Raw genomic sequence first — 18267 nt, 5'->3', positions numbered from 1 at the left:
ACACAGGGTTGAGGTCTGGCAGGGGGGAGAGGGGGGGAGAAGAGGGGAATGCAGAACCGATGCATAATTATCGGTGGGAAGAGACTGCGGGCGGCCCAGCAGCTCCCAGCATCACAGCTGGCAGTGCAGCCATATGACAGCCCCATCCGCAGCTCTCGGGCTGCGCTCCTGGCCCCCTACTGTGCTCCCAACCCCTCCGGCCGTTTGGGTGCAGGAATCTGAGTGCTCAGCCCAAACTCATCCCACTGCTGGCACAGTCCACATAAATCTGCCTGGCCATCCCCATGGCAGATGCAGGAGCACAAGAGTGCTGTTGGCTTGCAGTTGTATTTGAGGCTGGGGGTTGATTCTAGGGTTATGTTCTCTTGAAGTTTTCTTTCTGGATTAAGAAGGAAAGAGCAACATGGCACAGAAAGCCCCTGTGAAGCAAGGACGGCCTCCTCACTGTATTACGTGTTCAAGGTGAAGGACACACGGCACATCTGAGCCCATTCCAAACGGTGCAAAACGCCACAAAAGCAGCACAAGTTCAGAAAGGAAGGACTTCGGATGTTCATAACGAAGGAGGCTCTGCGAAGCGCTGATCTTCTTCTCGTGCATTTCACATACCTTGAGATCGAAACGCTGCGTTCTGCTTATAACTGAACCAAGATAGGGGTAGCGGTAGCAGTAACAGCGCGTCCCGCTCCCGGTGCAGGAGGAGCACGGCGGAGCGCTGGAAGCACCGCGGGCGCGGAGCGCCGGGGCAGAGCGACGCACAACGCCGCCAAGGGCACGGGGCGGGCACGGCTCGGAGCGCGCTCCCGGACAAAGGCGATGCCGTCCGCTTCCGCAGCCGGGAGGCCGGGGGCCGCTCCGCGATTTGGGGAACCCTCGCGCGGGGTCGCGCCGCATTCGCACCGGGTGCCGGAGCCCAACGACAGCCACGTCCTGCGCTTTCGATGGCTTTTTAAAAAAAGTGCCCTTCCCGCTGCCTACACCAATGCCTCCTTTTGTCCTCTCCCCCAAAAGCCGAATCCCGACTGCCCGCGCAGCCCCCGTTCTGCCCTCGGTGCGGTCCGATGCCCGTATCGCCCGGCTCCGAACAAAGGGGCCCGGCGGCGGCGGCCGCAGCCGCTGCTCTGCGGTTCGCCGTGGGCTTTTTTTTGTTCTGTTGCTCCGTCTGCAAAATGGGAGATGAAGGGACCGTCCGTTTTCCCCCACCCCCCACCCCCCCAGCAGCCACCGCGGGTTCGTTGCCCGAAGCGGAACCCTCTCCCCGTAACAATGAGACGCGGAGCGCACGTACAAACACGAGCACGTTTATTCGATACAGACAGGTTCAGTGAGACATCGTCCTGCGAACCAGGAACACATTGCACACACTCCGGTACGAAGCGCATAAATGGAACCAACAGCCGCATCTCGTAGCGAAGCCATTGAGAGTCTGTCGGGGAGGGGGGGATTTTTTTCTCCTTTTTTTTTCTTTTTTTCTTTTTTTTCTTTTTGTTTTTTTTTTTTTTTGTAGAAAAGCCCGGTTCCGGCGGCCTCCTGGAACAATGCGCTCCGGCTGCAGCACCCGTCGGCCTCACAGGGTAAGTCCAGCTGCCTTCCTCCTCCCGTATTCACATTTGTTGTCTTGTTTTTTTGTTTTTTTGTTTTTCCCCGAACTGCTTCATACAGTCACGAAGAGGGGAAAAATAGATATATAATAAAGTCTCAAATAAAAAGCAATAAAAACCTCCCGCCGGTCCCTCCGGGGTTATTGCACGGGGCTCCGCTGCGCGGGGAGGAGCGGTCCGTCGGGCGGAGGGCACCGAGCAGCGGGCACCGAGCAGCGGGCCGTCGCCCCCCGCTCGCCTACTGCGGAGCTGCGGCCGCCGCCTCGCCGTCCCCTCCGCCGCTCCCCACGGCGGCCGCCGCCAGCTGCAGGCGCCGCACCGCCTCCTTGATGAGGTTCCCGGAGAGGATGAGCTGCTGCAGGAGCCGGTGCGGGTCCTCCTCGTGCGGGTCGGGCGGGCCCGGCGGCGGCCGCCGCTGCTGCTTCCTCCGGCGGGCGGCGCTCCGCAGCCAGCCGCGGCCGCACAGCTGCTTGGCCACCCGCTGCTGCTCGGGCCGCGGAGCGGCGGGCGGCGGGGCGGGCGGGCAGCAGCGCGGCGAGTAGGGCGCGGCGCGGTCGCGAGCGCTGCCCGGCCCCGGCTGGTGCTTGGAGCCGCGGGGCGGCGGCGCCCGCTGGGCGCTCAGCTGCAGCACCTCGCCCAGCTTGGCCACCAGCGCGTCCACCTCCTTGGAGCCCGCCGGCCCCACGGCCACCGAGCGCTCCAGCAGCAGGAAGCGCTCGCCCGGCCGGCACGGCATGGCGGCCCGCGCGGCGGGACCGGGACCGGCACCGCCGCCAGCACGCGCGGCTCCGGCGGCTGCGGTCGGGGCTGGAGCTCGGCCCGCTGGGGTTGGTTTGTAAACAATGGGTGACGCGGGAGCCCGGGCGCCTCCCACCGCGCCGGGCGGGGGGGGCGAGGCCCGGCGCCGATCCGCCCGCCCCCCGCTCCCGCCGCTGGAACGCGGCGCTCGGCCCCGAGGAGACCCCGCCGTGCTGCCGCGAGGCGCTCCCGGGCCGGCGGAACGCCCTCCGCTCCCAGCCGCCCGCCGGCCCACGACCCCACCGCGCCGTCGACCCCCGTCTGCGCGGCGTATGGAGCGGCCCGCTTTCAAACCCCGCAGCTCGGGGTTCGGGGCGGGGCGCGGTGATTGGCAGAGAGGCGTGAAGGGGCGGGGCCGCGCGCCGAGGGCGGGCTGGCGGTCCGCGCCGCAGCCGGGGGTCCGTCGGGGCCGGCGGAGCCCTGGGGCCCGTTGGCAGAGCCCGCAGCGTGGGCGCGGCCGGGTGGTTCTGCGCTCCCTTTAACGCCGGGCGTTTTCCTCAGAATGCCCGTACGATGCGGTGCCGCCGGCGAGAGCGGCTCGCGGTGCCGCGTGCTGCCTCTGTGGTGCTCTCATCCCACAGCGCGGCCGTGCCACGGCTGCCCGTGTGTTCGCACCTTCCACAGGCCGCGCTCGTGGCTGCTCTGCTTGGTGTGCGCACGGTGCCTTTACCTCCAGCTGCCTACTGATCCTGCCTTTAATTCCCCAGCACGGAAGTGCCTTTGAGGGTCTCGTCCCCACCATCACCACTAGCACAAGTGAAGCATGCTTTGCTGTGGCTGTCCGTGGGGGCTCAGAGGATGGCTCAGCCTTTCACCATCCTGCAGGAGTTCCTCTGATAGCACTGCCTGGATTTCAAAACAGTCCGGGATGTGTTCATTCACGTAATTGTATGTGATAGCAGCGGCCTTGACACCAGTGGGAGTGCCGATGGAGGCAGCTGCTCACACATGGAGCTGCTATCGGCACCACGTCCTGCTCAGAGAGTGAGCACGTGGCACGGGAGAGGGGACAGCCTTGGAGATGACTGTCCGTGCTGCCCTGAGCCACTTCCACTCGGTGCACAGAATGGAAGAGAGCCTATGTGCCTGTGCCTGTGCCTGGTGCCCGTCCCTGTGCACCCATGCTGCACCTCTGGGTGCAGGCATGCAGCACCTCTGTTATTTATTCACCTATGCTCAATGGACTGACACTTTCTGATTTTGTACGCCCTGTTGGTAGCAGGCAGTTCAAACTCGGATCGCGTTGTTCTACAGATGAGTGTTAAGCGAGCACTTGTACCACTCATTACTCACTATGTGGTGTTTTCCAGTGAAATAAAGGCCCACACAGATGCAGTAGATGGATCAATTCCTGTTCCACAGGAGATCTATATTCAGAGCACCTCTGAGTAGGTAATCTGGTATTCTGTACAAGCAAAACTGCAATAAGCCGGTGCAGCTTATTCCAGCCCTTTCTTCTCCTCCCACAAAGCAAAATAAGCTATTCCAGCAAAAGCACAGTGTTGCTCACGATTACATCTACACCTGGGGCTTTCATGAGCCCAGCAGCGATAATCACAAATGGCACATCACTGCACCCCCAGCCAGCAGCAGTGCTGGGAGAAGTTTGCAGTGCAGAGCAGATCAGTGCCCAGATGGGGAGATCAGAGCACAGCCAGTCGCAGAATCCCATCTCCTCAGATCTTTTTTCATGCAAAACTTCAGTGGTGCCCCCTTGACAGTCAACCAACTAAATACCTGCTGGGGATGTGAGGACTGAGCCCACTGAAAATATTTACGCTGGGTACTGCTTACTGGGGCTAATAGCTTTCCCACCTGTACAAAATGAGTATTGTAAATATGCCAGAAGGGCATTTCAGTTTGCGTTCTAGAGGATTACATGAACCTCAGCCACTACTTTGGAATTTGCAGCAAGAGTGAAGAGTTTAAATGCTGCAGAGGGTACAACATTTCCCACATCTGGGCTGAAGTACCCTTTGTCGATTTACTTACAAAGGAAAACTACGCCAAAGGAGGCTCGGTGTGAATTTACGTTCTGTGCTCTTGTGCAGGCTGGATCTCAGCATCCAGTGACCTTTCTGGGGTTAAACCCAGACCAACTCCAATGATCAGATGTTGGTGGCAGAGATCACAACAGCGGCCTGTTAGCCATGAGCTGCTCACTTGTGCCTCACCGCCTGTAGAAGCAAGAACAACACAAACAGTGAGTTTTGCAATAACAGCAGCTGTCAAATGTATATGTGCCCCAATGCAGATTTTGTGAGCATAAATAACAGGGTTGGCTGCTGGGTAGAGGCTGGGGTTCTCTGCACTGCATCCATGAAGTCCTTTGGCTGAGCCTCAGGTTAGTTCTAGCAAGGCTTTGGAGTGCCCTTGGAAAGCAGCTTTCTCATTCAGACTGGGAAAATCAAAGTTAATGTTCTTTGCCTTCTAGTGGTGGTGGTGGGTTCTCGAGCGCTGCTTTTGCTTTAGCAGTTTAGCACAATAGTTTTTGTTATGAAAGAAAAAAAGCCAAAAAATTATGGATAGGGGCGAATTCTTTTAAAAATAAAAGGGTGAAGACAGTTCCAGAACTGTTGACAATGTTTTCCTGACCACTAATAGCATTTTTCCTGAGTTGTAGTTTGAACATCACTCTGGGACTCTGGGCTTTTTTTTTTTCCTTGGGGTTGCTACATTTCTCTGTGTTGTCTGCTTCTGTTCTGGGACTGCCCAAATTACCACAGCAAATGATTGTCTCAGTCATTCTATTAACAAGATTTTACAGTTGCAAACAATGATCGGTTCCTTTCATTTCTATGGCTCATCTGCTCTCTGCTTTTGCATTCATCTGTTCACATTTTTAGAAAACAGTCTCTAAGCTATTTTTAGTAATCCTTGACTTTGAGATACCTCGGGCAGAGGCTGGAGCCTGCAGGTTTCGTAAACAAGCACTAATTGTGTCCATTATGTGGCCACCGCCAATTTTTACATAATTTTACAGTGTATCCTGGAAACGTGTTTTATTTCAGAACATCAAGGTCAGTTTATAAACCTTACCTATATTTGAGGTGCTGATCCTGACAAGGTGTCCCAGCAGGTGTGACCTGAGCTTTAAACCTATTAAGCACAAACAAAGAAAAACCCTTAAATCCCATGTGAAGTCTGCAATCCAGTGTAATCTCAGCTGTGTAAGTAGGAGTCCTTCCACTGCATGTTTGTATATGTTCAGGATCATTCTGAGCACCGACACAGAAACAACAGCCCAGCTGATGTGCCGTGAGAAATACACCGAGTTTGTGCAGGTGTTTACATTTCCAAACCCCGTGTGCTGGAGCTGGGTGATCTCTGATCTCAGGCTCCAGTGTTGCGTGTTAAAATAAATCAGACTGATAAGTTCATGAAAGAGGCTGTGGAGTATTGCATCATGATGGTAAAGTATTTATAGAGTTGTTTATGAAACAGTCGGAGGGCTTTGCCCTCAGCAAACCCCGGGCCAAGGAGGTCCTTTCCAGCCCTTTGTTTCCATGGTCGTTTCTCATGTCTTTTATTTTCAACAGAAACTTCTGTCATATCTATTAAATATGCAGAGCTTCTCTTCATAACAATAGATGCGGTGCCAATGACTGATGCTCGTGCAAAGGAAATTAATTTCCTATGCACGCTTTACAATGCAGAATGGGGAGAGGCCAGAATGCCATCCAACTAAGGCGAGTTTAGATTCCCCTATAATCGTTTTGTAACCTGCATTTATAATACATTTCCAAGAACAAAAGACATTCCTTTAGAAACAGCTGAGGTTGCTAAGTGACACAAATGTATTTACTGTGTCATAACTTGCAAAATCCAACCACACTAGAGCCAGGCAATTAATAAGGAGAAATGTCATGAGTCTTGCACCGACTCCCCGAATCAATATAAATACATTGGCCAACAGTTCTACGGGGTTTGGGACACCCAGTCAGAGACCTTAATGGAAACAGCATTGTTCACTTTTGAAGTGAAGGCTTTCATTCTTAAGAAATTAAAATAATCATATTATGTCACAGCACAAGAGCCTTCGTTTAGATCTATGGGACTTGATTCTTTCATGCACTGCTTCTGCTTACCCTTGTTCGGTTACCTGAGAATTCTCCCTTAGAGCTGTTGTGTACTGGCAAGGCTATCGGTGTAGCCAGCTTTCAGGCAGAGTTACTTCTTTTGGCTGAGTTACTGAGGTTTGTTCACCTTTAGCCAGACCAACCTGCTGTATCCCTCGTGTGCACATGAGGCAAGAATTTGTCTCCACTTTGGAGGGACCAGAGAAGCCCGATCCTTCCCTTTTCCTAAGCTGCAAAGCCTCCTCTTAATCCACAGACATCCACAAGCACTTGTGCATCCCCTGTGCCCCAGATGTGCAAATGGTGTACAAGGATTGCTTCAGTGTGCCGAGCTACCTGGTTATTATGGGTTGTCAAGTTGTCTTGCACAACAGCTCCTGCTAGTTCAGGAATGAGGCAGCAGGCGTGGGAAAGGAGCCTTCGGATACCTCAGTGATGCATTAAACTACAGGGAGACCAGGTCTTTGTTTGTTTATTCACATAATTGACTCACTTCCAGCTTTCCTAATAACTGGAATACATTTTGTGTGTGACATTATATTACAGGCAATGGGCCGGTGCAGTCAGTCGTGTGGGCTGTTATGGATTTTCCACATGCATATTTCCTGTAAATAATTTCCATTTGTCTGATCTTTTCAATATTAAAATGCATGAAGGAGAGACGAAAACAAAATATTGAGGCAGCCCTGAAATTCCACAAAAACAGACTTCTGTGACATCTCTTGAAAAATACCAAAGATTCAGAAGAAAACGCCATGCATGTGTTGTCAAAATTCTCAGTGCATTTCTATACCTCTTGACAAAATAGCTGTGCTGTTATACCTCCAATCCGTAATTGTTTGTTAACCAGACACGTCTCTTGACAGTTCTGTTAAAACAAGCCTATCTACAGCAAATACTGAAAAGCCACAATCAATAAACGAGTATATAATGGTTACAAGTAATGTGTCTCACTCAGCGTGCAGGCCAAAAAATAAGGGGAAAGAAAAGACTCTTGTCTAATTGTGTTTGAAGTAGACTTGTCTAAAATTAAGGGAGCACTTCTCCCACAAGGGCTGGAGCCAACTCTGCTGCATCAATGGAACCTGGGTAAGACTGGCAGCTTGCTTTGCCTAAATCCTTCCTTCATGCATACTTTGGACATTAAGCTGCTAGAAAAAGATGAATGTTGTTCAAAAGGAGAAAAGAAAACAGGGCAGCACCTGAGATCTGATAACCCCACTTCATGTTTTTTACTTGTCTGTGTAATTCAGGGCCCAGCATGCTCAAGAAGCACAGCCAGTCCTCAGTGAGAAACATCCTGGTTCCATGGCTCTGCTTACCTTTCCTTCTCTCTGCTCACTGACTACAGCTCACCCAGCACCAGTCCTTGTGGTGTTATTAACGTCATCATGAATTCCTCACTTCTTCCACTTGTTTTAGTCCTGGCCAGTGCTACAGTTTATATCCATTTTTCTAATCCCCTAAGAACAAGACAGGTGGGTCTAGCTCCTTGATGCATCTTCTCTTTTTCCTTCTCAGAAATGAGCCTTTGACAGCCAGATCCCCTTTTAAGCTAACACAGTCCTTTTGATCAGGTTGTGTTCTTTCTATTCCATTTTTTCCTATTAACACTTAAAAATTCACAAGCATTTGTAAATCACTGACTTATTTCAAGTCTTTTTTTGTTTTTTTTTTTTAACCCTGGCCACATGTTTTTTCTTACAGTCACCTATTAGGTCAGCCTGATTTTCCCTTATTAAATCAAGCCAATATATTTAGATAGTGAATTTCCCAATAGCAAAGTCAACAAACAAGATCCATAAATTATTACCCAGTAATAATTTCCATTGCACTAGCAACTGTGTTTTCCTGTATATTTTGTTTAGAGCTAAATTCACCCTCAGTGGATAATGAAAAACAGCCCTTTAGGTTGCAAACCTTTCAGTGTTCAGTGTCCAATGTAATAGATTTCATGACGTCCTTGGGTGCTGTTAAACATGCATAATTTAGAGTAAGTATCACAGGTCACGTCACCTAGCTTCTTCTGATGTACAGTGCTCAAGACTTTAGGGAAAAAAAGCCCTGACTCAAGGTAAGATGCATGGAAACATTCCCGCCTTGTTCACATTTCCTCTCTTCAGGGTCCTGCTGAACAGCCATAGTTCACAGCCAAGGGCACTGAAGTTGGCCAAGGCTTTCACTTTCCTCTACAGCAAATGTAGACTCGTAGCAATTGTGGAGCTACAGAGGTGCAGGTTGGGCATGTTGGAATAACTGCCTGCTCTTCCCTCTTGCTAGCATCATGTAAATTAAGAGCAGCAAAGAAAACTTCCTTCCAGTTATGAGAAACTTTTTCAATATTTTACAGAAAACAGCAGCAACTTCTTTGCGTTTCCCTGTTTCTTCTTTCCATCAGCAACTTCATGGGGCTTCAGATGCTTTCCGTTGGGAAAATTACAGCCAATTGTCCTCAAGCTTCTCTCATAGAATCGTAGAATCATAGAATCATTAAGGTTGGAAAAGACCACTAAGACCACCTAGTCCAATAATCAACCCATCACCACCGTACTACTAAACCACATCAGTACGTGCAACATCTACTCTTTCTCTTGGAAACCTGAAGAGACAGAGTTTATCATTACCTATTGAATACTAGTGACATGTGTTGGCATTTACAAGTAATCTGTTGCTCCTGTGGGAGCACTTTCAAGACAGTTTTTAAGGTATAAAAGGATACCTGGAGCCTCATGCTCCCCAAGGAGCATGTCTTTGTACCTTCACTTGTGCCTGGTGCTGAGCTTCTGAACGCGAAATTCTTAGTACCAATACTGCTGTAGTGTTTCAGACCTGCTTCAGTGCTCACACTGAAGCCCTCACTGTTGTGCTGGCAAAATGATGCTGTTCCACGTGGTGAGCCAGTGATCTTTCTTAAAAACACTTCATTTTTGGACTTCTAGAAAATGATCAGTCAGCAGAAATGAGCAGTGCTATGATTTAGGAGGGCAGAGCTGAGAAAGGACAATGGGACAGGGCTAAGTAAGCTAAGACAGGGCTAAGACAGGGCTGCTTTTACCTCTGAAAACTTTACACTGTGAAACCGTAGGCTGTGGTTTCTTCAGACTACTTATGGCTCTGCTCAGCCCTGTCAGTGACTGAGCCATTACTTTTGGCCCAGGCATTAGCAGGATCCTGCTGGAATAAGGAAAGATGAGTGGGAAGGCATAGGAAGATCAGCAGCATTCAAATAGTGCAAACCTGTGCTCACAATGCAGAGTAGCTGACGATTAGGCTCACTGTCATACCAGCCTGTATCTTCCTGTTAGCCTCACTGCCTCAAATGAAAAGCAACTGCAGACTCAGGCTTATTTTTCTTTTTTTCTGATGTAGAAAGGATTCTGATTATAAGCAAAATAAATTCTAACTCAGGTTAACTTTGCAGCGAAGTTAAGCCCAGAGAGCTTGTAAATAGAAAGCCTGATTGCAAAATTGATGTAAAACTATATAAAGTAGGTCTGCTGGCACAATTCTATTTTAAAAATGAAGGCAGGACCCCGAAGGAACATTTCTAAGACAATTTGTCCAAGGAAGAAACATCCTTTTTCAGTTAATGAACCACTTTATAAAACACTTAGTATTATTTACTTTCATTATAGCTTTCTTTAGAAATACACAGTAGATCATCATCTTCAGTGAGGAAGACGTTACTCAAGCTATATATCTTTGGTGTTCAGAGCCCATGCATTTCAGAAGTTCCCTCTGTTGGGCTTTTAACACATTTATCTACATGATGATCCATTGTAAATGGTTCCTATTTTAAGTTTGTTTCTCTTTCTGAATGCCAAGCTTAAAGAGAAAACTCTCCTCAGCATTTACCAAAATTAATTGTTGCTACAACTTGGTGGGTTTTGCTACTTCCATTTAACACTGAGTTGACTAAGAGAGTAAGCTGGGCAAACCAGTGATAAAACCAGGATTTGCAGCATGGTTTGCAAGAACACACATATATAAATGAATTAGGTACAAGGGAGTCTAGGCATAATCAGTCTATGTCCTTGCAACTATATCCCTTGCACCTCAAAACCGTACCTGATCTGAAACTGCACAACACAGCAGAACAAAAATAATTTTAAAATATCAAAAGGTCCCAGTGCAGTTCCAGCTTTTGATGACTTTTTCATCACAGCTATCCTGCTCCTTCCATTTATGCAGATTCTTACTGGCATCGGGCATTGCATAGCCTGGTACAGCAAATTGTGGTACATTGCAGCAGGGATGGCAGTGCAGAAAATAAAATGTTAATGATAATGATTAAGGTTTTCCTGGGATTCCCACTTGTGCTCTCATTATTACTGCTGCTATAATTCAGCTGCTGAACTCTCCGTGCTGTGATTGTTGATGCCTCTGCTATCAAATTAGGTAGAATATTAAGCTGAGGACAGCTTTTCTTGGGTTGGGCAATGGACCACTGTATGTATCTTCTCACACAAAATAAAGTTGGTGAGCCATGGTGAGTAGCTGGAGACCAGAGGGCAGAACTTCATCACCCACATAACTGCCAAAGCCAGACCATCATGAAGCATGCTGGAGGCATCCCCATGGATCATGTTCCAGACCCCATCCATGCCTGGAGTTACTCCGCACTTTTTGACTTCAAAAAATGCTCTGTGTGGCACCTGCAATTGTAGACTGAGTTTTCTTCACAGAAAATATTCTGCTGGGGAATGAAATTGTTATGCAGCTATCACAGCAAAGCCTTGTTACAGCTATTTGAGGCTTCTGTATAGCACCATGGCTGTACATCTTTCAGTTCTGTAGCACAGGCAGGCAGTGCAGAGAGAACTCTAGTAGCGCCGTGGAACAGTTATTGGGGCTTACTGTTGCCACAGATCTCCTTTCCAGCATTCAGCCATGAGTCTACTCAATACAGACACATTAGTTCACATTACACCCTTTCAAAATACAGTGCTTTAATGATGATTTACAATAAACAGAAATCCCATTTCTTGTTTACAATATTCTTGTTGACAATATACAGTGGTATAGAGTTCTGCTGGGAAAGAAAGCCCCTAGAAAGGTGTATGTGTAGACTTGAAACAAAGTACCTGAAGGTATGGTCTTCCCAGGCAATCTCAGTATTCCTCAGGGGGTTTGTGTGTAGACCAGGCTCTGAAAGCCACGAGTGTCTGATGCAACCATACAACTTACAGAACTGGTGTCTGAAACAAGGGCTAATCACCAAGAAGGTCTGTCTCTGTTGAGGTTGGTGGGACTGAGGTTTTTGAACCTCTCCAGACGAGGATATTTGTCAAACAGTGTATTAATAAAGCAATTTTTGCTTGGAGAATGTGGCAAAGTTTAAAGGACTTATTCACTATAATGAGTGAACTCCTTCTCTTAGATGTTTGGAATCACACAGCTCACAAGGAATGCCTTCTGTTGTTACAGCTCAGACAGAATGTGTAGCATATTATGGCGGATCTCCACCCTCCCTGGCCAATGTCTGAAGGAGACTAATGCTGCTGGTAAAAAAGCTATGAAGAACTTTGTGTAGTTTCTCTTTTTGATAATAAGGCTGAGTACGATGGAAAGCATCTTCTTTCTGAACTGATTTGCAGTATATGCATTGCTGTTTGGAGCAACAAAGAAGCTGTTGTAATACAAAAATGTCAGTCCTCTAGTAAAATTTGTAGTTGCAGTTACTTGATCACATAAAAGAAGATGCTGAGGAACTGTAAAAGCCTCAAATATTTATTCATCAAAATGGTTGAATCCCATGCACACTTCCCCAGCCATGCACATGTGCATGTTTCTTGTATGTCACTTAATATGTGCTGCATTTTATAGCAGGGTTTGAGTAATAAGTCACTTTGATTTACTGTATGATTTCCTGACTATATAACAATCCAGAAATAAGTGCCTTTTTGTGGGTAGCAAAGATTTTGAGTGGTCTATTAGTCTATTACACAGTTAGGTCTATTGTGCCAGTATTAATGGTGTTTGCAGAAGAACTAGTACTCCACTGTTGAAATTCTTTTAGTGCTGTATTTAGCTTTGGCAAATATTCCCCACGTGTCGTTGAGTGGCAGTCCATCTTTGGATGTTTATATTTGCCATCTGGAGACGTCAGCTTTGTTCTGCAGAACTATGAAATTGTGTAAGTAAATCTCAAGAAGTTGTAAAGGACATTTTTAAAAAGGTTTCCACACAAATATACACATAAATAGCACAGAAAAATGAAAGTTTTAGTCATGTGTAATGGTACGAACATGTATTTTTTTGTAAGTTTTTTTATTATCTGATTTTTTTTTGGATCCTATTGCTACAGATAGCCTTTAAAGAATTGCAGTTAATGTGCATCACTCGAGTTTCTAGCTTCTTAATTTTATGCGTGTGATAGTATGTGCAGTGTGATCAGGTTCACAGTTCTTCCTGTGCTTCTATACTGAGGCAGATTTCATGGTTTGCATGGATTTTACACACAACAGCTTTTGTGGAGAAGACTTGAACAAAGGATGATCCATTCATAATATACAACAAATCCCGGGTTCCTTGGACAGGCGGTTGTGATAATTATGCTTTATTCTTATTCCTGTTGCTCTTATTTTCATACTTTCAAAAATTTGAGTGTAGAATCTGTATTTCCTTGTACGTGGTACAACTTAGGCATCAGAAGTGATTAAATGTAACCATGTAAAGGATGTAACCTCCAGTTATGCTGCAGTAGGTTAGTTCTGCCACCAGCTACTGCCGGATAACCGCTAGTGTGAAGTTCAGGACTTGGCAGGTAAAACATTTCCAGCTGAATGTCATCATTTCCATAACGTGGAATATTTGGAACTATTGCCATGGTAAATAGAACGAGACGCAAGCAATGGTTATAAAACACAGAACAATTAAAACTCAGTCCCTAGAAATGTATTAATGTTCTTTCTGGTTATTTACACAACTGAGATGGGCAGGGATTTCTACAGTACTCAGAAACGATACGCACTCATCTCTGTTTGTACCACTGGGAAAGGCTGTGCCATCTGCTTTTCTCCGTCTACTCTTTGCTCTTTGTAAGATGAGCTCAGCTCCAGTGTCATAGTAAGATTTATTGCTAGCGATCTGTTTCAAGTTGTTTTCTGGTCACCAACAGCTTGTTTGGAATCCCCTTTCTCTGCTGTTGGTTGGTGCCACTGTGGGACTCTGGTGTGTCAGAGTTATTTTATACATCATTAGCTCAGCAATGCAGGGGACGATTTCATCCCCATAGAAAAGCAATTCTTTCTTGGAAGACACATGTGAATCTTGGCTGTTGAGATGGTGGCTTTTGTAAATTTCCTTGAAAGCCGAATACTCAGGATTTTATTCTTCACCGCCTCGCACCCCGTGCCGTCATTTATAGCTCTGCCAAGTGCTTGTAGAACATTGCTGAACCAGGGGGACAAGTGGCAGCCCGTGCTGTGTGTGCTCGCTTTTAAGACTGCTTCCTTTGCCATTTCAGTGCCTTCATACGTGAGTCTTGTTTACTTCTTCAGATGTGATTTCAGCTTCATTTCCTTTGATGATCAAAAGTGGGCGGCACGGTTTAGCCCTGAAAAGGAGAGATCCCACAGCCTGCCTGTAGTGGGAGAGGAACTAGGGCAGAGGCCAGCTGGGCAGCAGCCAGGGCTGCGGCTGCTTCCCGGGCTGGAGCGCTCCGAGGTGAAATGCAATCGGCCACGCTGGAAAACTAGAGGCTGTAAATAGAATAAAACAAGTAAGTGCTTGAAAAAAAGAAGAAGAAGAAGAAGGAAAAGACTGCAAGATCTGGCCTCTTTCCAGACACTCTTCTTATTTTTTTTTTTTTTTTTTGACTTTTTTACAGCAAAGCATGGTCCTGTTCTCAACACTGCCTTTTCCACAGGTTGACACAGGGGTAGGATTGACGTGGATACGACACAGATCCCAGACCAATACAAGCCAGATTTTCTATCATTTTCCTACTTGTGATACAGTTTGCTGTAAGTCTCAGGTGTGATTCTTGCAGAGTGCATGAGTTAAACCAGGTGGGATCAGGACAGAGATTCCCGTTTCAGGTACTTCAGTGGCTAGCTGCTGACATTAACGTCTAAATTGACATTGACATTGGGTCTAAATCTTAGTGTGTAGGATCTTCCCTGTCCTTCAGATCCATGAGATCTCGGGACCCTCACCACTACCTCTATGTTTCTCCAAAGGCAGGGATTGTAGCTTAGAATAACTTCTCCCAAGTCCTGTTTAGTTTTTGCTTTGCAAGTAGCCAAGAAACACAGCAGTGCACACTTAACAGGCAGCCTCGGCATGTAGGGAGCCAGTTCTGTTCTAATAGCAGCAGAGCTGTGAGCCTTCCCTCCACACTCCAATCACTTCAAAGCCTAGGTGGGCCCATGTACATGCCAATACTCATTAGCACAGTGCTCTATTAACCAAGCTGTGAGCCTGACTGAAAGCATTTTCCATTCAATTTTTATCATCGTGTCCCCATACATGTCCACTTTTAACTTTTCCCAGATGAGCCCTCTCCATCATTATCAAGAACAGCACTTTCTGGAGTAGATTAGAAGAACATCAGTGATTCCTTTGTCTTCCATTATTTCCATTTTATTTTAATTAAAATGTGATTTATTTCATTCTTTATGCAGTGTAGCAATATCAATGAAACAATGTACGTCCCACCAGATAATGGAGAATGGGTCACCCTGTTATTAATCTGTGTTATTTGTTAAATTCCAATAATTTTTCTTTATTTAATGGCTGCACAAATTACCTCCCAGGGAAGGCTGCAGAGTTGTTAAAGCTTATCTCTCTTGGGCCTAATTTTCTCTTGGTTTCTAGCTAGCCATTTATACTCATGCAAAGTGTACATCAAATGCTAGGAGAAGTATAAATTTGAGATTTAGTAGTATTTACCTGCATCTGTGAAAGCCTACTGAGTCAAATGTTACACCAGCACCACAACACTTCTGGCTGAAGATTTCTTGCTGTGTTCCCACACTTCCAGGTGGACACCAGACCACAGGTCCTTGTCAAGTTGCAGCAGAGACTCAAAATCCTGTCATAGAATCACAGAATCATAGAATCACCTACATTGAAAAAGACCTTCAAGATCATCAAGTCCAACCATCGGCCTACAGAGTTCCATCACTAACCACATCCCTCAGTGCCACATCCACACATTTCTTAAATACTACAGGGATGGGGACTCCACCCCCTATCTCCCTAGGTAGCCTGTTCCAGTGCTTGACCATCTTCCTCACAAACTCTGCCTGATGCCTGACATAAACCTTCACTGGCACAACTGGACACCAAGCTGGTAAGACCTAGAGCAGCACTTCCAAAAGCACTTTAGCAACATTTACACGTCAGTGTAAAGGCTGAGATTTCTAAGGAGGCAGATAGTCACTTAGTGGCATTGTCCAGGGAGTCCACACTCCCCTCAACTGGTGAGTTCCTACATGGATCTTTTTGTGATGCAGTCAGTTGTCATTTCAGAGCTCCACTGGGGTAAGCTCTCCAGGAGATGCTAATTACACGTATGCCTTTCTTTGACACATATCTTCCCTTGCCAGTGCTGCTGCAGGCTGTCCCTTCGTTTTGTCCGCTTAAAAATGTAACCCAGAAAAAAAAAGGCAACAGTGCTGACTGCTCAGAGCTGGGCCAGTTTCTCAGTCACTCCCACAAAGAGCTCTGTTGATGCCCCTGACAAGGTGGTATATGAGAATTTGAGGAGTGAGGGCTTGTGGTGAGAGTGGATGGAGGAGGAGGGCAGGCAGCCCTGCAGCTTTGCTGCCCATTTCCTTAGTGGTTGTTACAGTGCAGATCTGGAAATATATTCCAGTTGGAGCAGATTTACTGGGGGACTCTTGAGAGAGTGGCTGTTTTGCAGGCAGCATGTAAGGGTGAATTACCATATAAAATGCATGGGAACTGTGGAATGAAATATCCAAATGTATGAGAGCCTCTGTTTATCCTTACAAGCACACTCTAGATCATTCCTTCATGAGAGGCTGCAAGAAAGAGCCCAGAACAAAAGGAAAAAAAAAAACAAACCAGAGCAATTCATAATTCTTGTCAATTAGCCAGCGATGTAATATGTAAGAAAAAAATGAAGAGAATTTATGAAGGCTAGCAGCACATGGCAGTTATTTATGCTTAGCACTGGCCTGCACCTATTCCTATATGTAGAAGAATAGCAAATAATTAACATAGAACTGGTTAGTTATTACTTGGGCCTGGAGCCAAACCACATTATAGCTGGTTTACCATAAGGGTTTATCTGCGCCAGCGCCGCTCTCCACCCGTGCTGGTGCCAGCTCCAGCTGCAGCAACAACTGTGGAAGCTCCAGTGGACCTGGCACGGGCATTTTACTGCTGGGTGGCAGCGCTGTGCATGGATGAGTGTTTTACAGCCTTTCCTTGGAAATGGCTTTAATATGCACACCAACAGTCAGCATATAAAAATCATTTCCATCGAGTGATTTCGGTATATGGGGAAGACAGATCACAAGGCTTGTTATTATGCTACTGTGATGGGCTCTAAAAAGGAAACATTTTTCCTGGCATGTTGTAAATATCTCTTCGTGACATTGCAATCACAAGATGGGAAACCATTGCAGATACAACTGAGAAAGTCAACACTGCAGGTACAAAATCTCTCCTTCTCTTTGGTCTTCCTAATGATGAGCTGCAAAAAAAGGAAAACCCATTTATGTCCAAATATTTTAGTTTATTAAAAAAAAAAAAGTTTGTTGTTTACTGTAGAAATTCGTACTTTGTTTACAGTGTGTTCTGTGCTGTGAAGCGTATGAAAACAGAGCCATCCCCTGCCTGACAAGGCTGAGCTACTCCAGGGCTATGCTCTGAGAAGGACCCAAAATCAGGTTGGAGTGATTGAACACACGCCAGTGTCTCAGAGGACTCAGAGATGGAGACAACATTTGGGAGTGTAAACCTAAGTTTCTGGAAGTAAGCAAGGAGTTAAACAATAAGCCATATCAGGTAGCCTGTTTATTACCATATGGCTATTTCCACTCCTGTTCTCCATAAAGTTGTGCCAGCACTTTCATTTTAAACACTGTTTTTCATTAGTTTATATAACACAGCTGTAAATGTTGGTTTTTTTTTCAGGCTGAAACTTGGCATCTAAAATCACAAGGGAGAAACCAGGAAGAAAGAAACCACCCCTGGCTAAGCTGCTTCTGGATGATATGAAAGTGAAGTCGCTGGGAGCTTTGCAGGGAACGGGTATGTCCAACTCAATAAAAGCTTTGGATTAAGAAGTGAAGGAGATACAAAACAGCCTCAGCAGAAGCTCGCCACAAAGCAGTGATCCCGGGAGAAGCTGGCACACGTGTGCGTCAAGTCTTGAGCTGGAATGGTACTGCTCCATAAACAAAATACCGATACAATGATGCTAAAGGAACATAATTAGTCATCGTGTGCTGGACTTCTGCTCTCTGGTGTTTACATTGTAAATGCAGATTGCCTCTATCAAGCATGGATGTGAATGCATGCCCTTGTGTAAGTAACAGAGATTAAGGGCCCAGTCACCTAGGCTGGAGAGATACAGGGCAGCTGAGCAATCTCACAGCCTGCTGGAAAACTTTCCTTCTTGTTTTTTGGCTAGCTTAGTTTTTCTGCCAGATCAGTGAGCTCAAACACCTCAGCAAGGCATCCAACAGATATGAGAGCCATCACAAGCAGAATGGTCATTTCCCAACACAGGTATCACACAATTACACAAAGAGTTTGGCTGGTGCAGCTCAGGATGCTGCAGGTAGGCCTCAGTGACTGGCAGGTGGGAA

The 18267-nt window shown here is 46.8% G+C and overlaps 1 protein-coding gene across 1 annotated transcript; it reads right to left on the bottom strand.

The window, feature by feature from the left end:
• Positions 1-1285: 1285 nt before the first annotated feature.
• On the bottom strand, positions 1286-2391 carry LOC125690784 (GSK-3-binding protein-like). Its single transcript, XM_048939491.1, has one exon. The coding sequence runs from the start codon at positions 2335-2337 to the stop codon at positions 1840-1842; it is 498 nt and encodes a 165-aa protein (XP_048795448.1). The 5' UTR covers positions 2338-2391; the 3' UTR covers positions 1286-1839.
• Positions 2392-18267: the final 15876 nt, after the last annotated feature.

The sequence above is a fragment of the Lagopus muta genome, chromosome 3 (assembly GCF_023343835.1).
Source record: "Lagopus muta isolate bLagMut1 chromosome 3, bLagMut1 primary, whole genome shotgun sequence".
NCBI lineage: Eukaryota > Metazoa > Chordata > Aves > Galliformes > Phasianidae > Lagopus > Lagopus muta.
Note: the sequence above shows the minus strand (reverse complement) of the source record. Positions and strands in the feature narration are given on the sequence as shown.

What these genes read in the sequence shown, in the direction of transcription:
- LOC125690784 (XM_048939491.1), bottom strand. Translation starts at nt 2,337, where the DNA reads ATGCCGTGCCGGCCGGGCGAGCGCTTCCTGCTGCTGGAGCGCTCGGTG.